This window comes from Miscanthus floridulus, chromosome 12 (genome assembly GCF_019320115.1).
Source record: "Miscanthus floridulus cultivar M001 chromosome 12, ASM1932011v1, whole genome shotgun sequence".
In the NCBI taxonomy this organism is placed as follows: domain Eukaryota; kingdom Viridiplantae; phylum Streptophyta; class Magnoliopsida; order Poales; family Poaceae; genus Miscanthus; species Miscanthus floridulus.
Genome location: NC_089591.1, coordinates 48,338,339 through 48,344,211, shown reverse-complemented (window position 1 = coordinate 48,344,211; position 5,873 = coordinate 48,338,339). Strand labels below are relative to the sequence as shown.

The following is a 5,873-nucleotide window of genomic DNA, read 5'->3' as shown; positions in this document are numbered from 1 at the left end:
GAAAAAAACACGACTTCGTCCTTATAGGCGTCGAGGCGGCCGTGGCGATCGGATCTAGCTCCGCCCATGTCGCCCAACGATGTGAACGAGTCCATCTCAGATGCTGTGCGTGGACGGGGTCCAAACCACTTGAAGCGTATATATGGAGATGTTTATAGCGCAGTCGCATAAAATTTCCCACGTTACTTTCAGATTTTCAAATGCAGTTACCAATTTGTCAAAAAAAAAAAAAACCCTCAGTCTCGCAAGATCATCAGTAACTGTGTTTTGAGTTGAAGATCTAGTACTGAAGGTTTTTATTCCTCAGTCAACATCGCACACTGTTCCTCTCCATACAAGTGGATATACGTCGTGTAGTACCCATAACATATAGACCACACAAAAAAACATGCGCGAGCACACATACTAGGCACAGCCATGAGCCATCTCCCTCATTTCACTGTTCAGAGCTCCACCTTCTTGGCCTGCTGATCATCCCCGGCGCCAGCGCCGCCGATGCTCTTCTTGGCGTCGCCGTCACCGTCTCCCCTGGCGATCCTGACGACGCGCGGGCCCTTGATCTGCTCGGGGGCCAGCTTCCGGAACCGCACGGTGAGGACGCCGTTGTCGAGGCTGGCGGCGACGGAGTCGAGGTCGGCGTTCTCGGGGAGGCGGAACTGGCGCCAGAACCTGCCGTAGGAGCGCTCCTCGCGGTGCCAGTGGTAGCCCCTGCGCTCCTCCGCGCGCCGCCGCTCGCCGCTGACGCGCAGCACCCGGTTGTCCTCAACCTCGATCTTCAGGTCCTCCTTGCGCATCCCGGGCACGTCCACCACGATCTCGTGCGCGTCGGGGGTCTCGCGCCAGTCCACGCGCGCCATGGACACCATGGCCACGTCGTCCCCGTCGAACCCGAAGGGGACGTGCTCCAGGATCCGGAACGGGTCCGCCAGGAGGCCCACGTCGGACAGCGGCGACACCGACGCCGCCGCGGCCTCGTCGCCCCCGCGCCTGCCGTCGCCGAACCACGGGAGCAGCGCGCCGTCCGCCAGCGCCGCCGCCGTCACGGCGAGGCACGCGAGCGCGAACGCTGCGGCTGTCCTCGACATCGTCACGAACCCGACGGCTTCGGTGCGTGCGCACTTCAAACTTCAATCGAACAGAACTCGACGATGAGTGAGCAAGAAACTCCACCCGATTAAGGTCGACACTCGCCAAGATTTTTTCAAGATCTGATCCGCAAGCCAAAGTTGCCGCCGCTTCCTTCTTCTGCGCTCTTCCTAGCTAGCTAGTGTACGTGCCTTCGCTTGGTAATTGGTATGACGCGATGGTGACGGCGCGGCGAGGCGGGGCACATTTATAGGGTGGTGAGGGACTTGGAGAATGGAGCGCGGTGGCGAGCGAGAAGGTTCGACGAGCTCGAGAGGGTTCGAGGTTGTTGCAGAGGCTTTGCCGCGCGGCTAACGACCTGATGGCGGGAGAGATCTCCCGAGTCCCGAAGCATCTTAGTCGGCGTCCCTTTTGGGCTGGGCCAGGTCAGCGTTCTTGTGGCCCAGCACACATACTTCACCTTGCCATGGGCCTGGTTATTAGCGACAATGCATGGTAACGATTTTTTGGTGTGCTTTGTTGGGTTAACAAGCTTCTATTGCTAGGTTTCGTCCTATATCAATGAAGTACATCTAGGTTTTTTTTTTCTTTCTAACTTCTATGTTACACTTTTTTTAAAACTCTGATGACTACGACTACCAACATGTTAAGTTCATATGAATTGAGAACAATTTTAATATGAATAGATCCGATTCATGATATATACTTTCACAATATATATATAAATACTTCCTCTATTCTAAATTTAGGTCGTCGTGGCTTTTCTAGATACAATACTATGCATCTAGATATACATTATGTTTAGATACATACTTTCACTATATAACTACTCTCCCTCCCTTTTAAATGTAAATCGTTTTGGCTTTTCTAAGTACATAGCTTTTGTCATACCTTAAATATGCATGGTTACGTTTAACAAACTCATGCTTATGGTTACTACACCTTTTCAGAATTAACTTGACCTAAAAAAAATTTCTCAATAAAAGACCCCTAGGATCACCGTCTCAGAAAATTTATGCTTCCAAAGTGTGCTCTGCATATAACCCGACCTGCATAAGAAAATGTCAATTAAAAAAATCACAGCGATTATATCCTTATCACAAGATTTGTAGTGACGGCTGCGTGATGGTTTGTAGAGATGGTTTTGCCAACCGTCCCTACCACACCATGTCTACAAATCAAGGGTTTGTAGGGGCGGTTCCTAAGCCGCCCCTACAAATCGATTTGTAGAGGTGGCTTGTATCACCAGCCGCCCCTACAAACAGTTGTAGGGGCGGTTGGTAACACCAGCCGCCTCTACAAAAATAATTTCTAGGGGCGGTTGTAACACCAACCGCTTCTATAATACCCATTTGTAGGGACGGTTCACTCTAGAACCATCCTACACTACATTTTCGCACTAAAAAATGAAATTTAAAAATTCAAATCTGACTAGAACATATATATATATATATAATATAATATAATATAATATAATATAATATAATATAATATAATATAATTCACAAGGACATTATATCAACAGCTAATTGATAAGATGATATATACATTACAAATCCATAATAATTTAGATTACTTCGTTACAAATTCATTCATTACACACATATAATAATTTAAATTTGTTCATTACAAACTATAATAATTTACATCAGTTCATTATTACAACCAACAGTAATTTAATTTTCTAGAATTTCCCAATGTCGTACCACGTACTTGGAGAAGTACAGATCATTCGTTTCATATGCCAAAATATCAGTGATATAGCACAATGTATTTACTAGTGCACTCTCCCTTGCTTCACAAGACCGTTCACAAGGTCTACTGATAACGATCAGCATTGATCGAGAACCTTCCCTCCTAATCACAAGATTTTTTTCTCGGATTCCTTCTAAAATGAGAATAGGGTTACCATATTCTCATTTATAACGACCCAAGTGATACATGGTCTGGTTTAAAATGGCTTCAAAACTACAACTTGCGTATGTTACGTCATTCTCTTGAATCTGCAAGTGTTGAGAAAAATATGGTTATCAGAACCATTCATATATAGACATAACAATTAATTTGGATATAAGTTATGAGACTGACCATATCATTCATGTTGTCCTCAGCAAGTTATGCACAAAACAGTCTAATATCGTGGTGGAGGCCCACATTCAAAGCAACAATTCTCATAGAGTAGTATGTAGGAATATTGTACCCAATATTTTGAAGCGCCCTTAAATATGCTTGCACAACATATTTTTGCGTACTAATGTCATGAGGTTGACCGCTGCTCGTCCTATCGATGTATAAAACCATACCTTGGTGGTTACCCGCCCAAGCAAGAATAGAAAAGCCAATTCGACATTGCTTGAGTCCACCATCTATAGGGAATGTACCAACATTGAAGAAATTAACCCCAAAATTTGAGAGTGTCTCTCTGAACCATGGTATAGGATGAATTGTTTATATTTAAGAATTATATATATCAGAACAAAATATCTATTGAGGTGTCTTTAAAACATGTTACTTACTATGTTTGGATATGGATGGTTTGCCCTCCCCAATGCTAGTCGAAAGCCCAGATCATGCGCATAATTATTTGGCAGATCCAGCGAAGGGAGTTCGGTCATATCTTCTCCTAAATTTATGTCAAGAAAAATAGTTATAGTAGAGGAGGACAGGAGAGGAGAGGAGTAGGAGAAGTAGGAGTAGAGGACAGGAGAGGAGAAGAGTAGAAGTAGTAGGACTAGGAGAGTAGGGTCTATAAAGTAGCAACAATATTATTAATAGATAATGTTGCATTACAACCAAAATATAGTTGCCAACATACAATTAGTGTTATCCAAACTAATAGGCCTCAGACACCGTAATTAAATCATCATACAATTGTGTTATCCAACTACATTGACCATCTAATTGTGTCATCATAGGCCTAAGTATTGCAGTTGCATTGGCAGCTCATGGAAAGCCTCATCCAAAGTCCAAACACCATCACCAATAGACTGATAATCACCACATTCTTCCAAGAACTAATCTTACCACCCTGAGGGGGGATGGTTTCACCACAATCAGCTGGGACCAATTTAGAGGAGGTAGTTGCTGCTCCAACATAGGCATTGAAATCTCTAAGTGCATGGTCATAGTTATTGTACTTCTTGTGTATAGCATTTTTTAACCCAAGCACATGTTCACTAGCCTCATGCCAAGACATGTAAATCCTAGGTTTCTTCCCGTTGAAAACTGTAACAACCCAAAAATCGCAGCTACAAAATTTTTCTTAAAACTCCCATGTGATGATGAGTGTCATGTATAGTAACCCAACCTAAGAGATGCATTAGGTCTAACCCCAACCCAAGTTAACACATAAGCATGGCATGTCACTTGTTGATTATGATTATTTAATTTCTAACAAATACAGTGATGCATACATTTGTTAACTCAAATTGTGATTTGGACTTCCATTTGTTTTATGTTATGCTTAACAACTCTTTTAAGGAAACACACCATAAAGTAATTACTATTCAAACCAAAGGATAAGTGTGTAAAAAGAGAAAACTAATTCTATCGTATATATATATATATATATAACAGACTACACCTTGTTGTTATACAAAATAGCTAAATAAATTCCTAATATTTACATAAGAATGTTGTGGACCTCCTATCTAAAACTCCAATGAATTTGGTGCACCAATTTTGAATTCAAATTTCAAAACCAAATCTGAATTCAAAACAAAGAAGAAGAAAAACAAAGTGGGAAAAGAAAAAGAAAGAAAGAAGCCTCACAGCAGCCCGGCCTGCTCGGAACCGCGCCCGCCATTTCCCCCAGCGTGCGCGCACGCGGCCCATGAGCCAGCCCAACACTCCGTGCACGCCCTCCGCGTCATCTGCTGTCGTTGCCTGCTAGGCCCCGCACGTCAGCCACCCCATCCACAGTGTGTCTTCTCCACGCCCACACCGCAACCGTCTCCGACTGAGCCCCGATAGCACTGGCAGGGGCGGGCCAGGGAGTCACGCCCGGGGCATGGCCCTGTCTCCTTGGCGCCGCGCCCACGAAACCTCGCGCCACTGTTGGATGTATCGCATGCCCCTCCACCAATCGATCACCGTCCGTCGTTGGGGGCATGGTGCTCGGCTATAAAAGCCCGGCCTCAGTTGCCCTAGCGCCCTGAGCTCGTCCCATTGCCCCAACGCCACCTGGGTGGCCGTCCACTTCACCACCGAGCCAGAGAAGGGAGAGGAAGAAGGAAGGGAGAGGGAGAAAAGCAGAGGAAGGCGCCATCGGAACACCTCCGAAGTTGTCGGAGCCGAGGGCAACGCCATCGTCATCATCACGGTCGCGGGTCGGCACTACACGGCTTCTGGAGCTACACGGCCGCAACTTGTCACTGCACCGCTATCCCCTCTTCCACAACACGTACGGTGAGCCCCTGGTTCATCCCCTGCTCGCCACTGGACCTTGTTACTCCGGCCATGGCGCTCCATACCGTGAGCACGTAGGTCAAGGCCATCTCCGGTCTCTAGGCATACAAGCACGGCACACTCACACGCACACCACGACCACCTTTGAGCCCTTAGACGTTGTAGACCCCTCCAAGCCCCATGGACGCCGAAGCGGAGTACTCGGTCGCCACGCTCGCAACGCCACCGTCGTGGCGTGGCCATCGCTGGAGCACCTGATCACCTCCGAGCACCTGACCACCTCCGAGCACTAGACCACTTCTAAGCACCAGACCACTTCCGAGCACTAGACCACCTTCGAGCACCAGACCACCTCCGATCACCAGACCACCAGCCCTAGC

General features: G+C 46.6%; 1 protein-coding gene across 1 annotated transcript; it reads right to left on the bottom strand.

Annotated features, from left to right (window-relative positions):
* Window positions 1-403: 403 nt before the first annotated feature.
* On the bottom strand, window positions 404-1,085 carry LOC136498429 (23.2 kDa heat shock protein-like). The gene has a single exon (XM_066494366.1). It carries the CDS (start codon window positions 1,083-1,085, stop codon window positions 444-446), a length of 642 nt encoding a protein of 213 aa, XP_066350463.1. The 3' UTR covers window positions 404-443.
* Window positions 1,086-5,873: the final 4,788 nt, after the last annotated feature.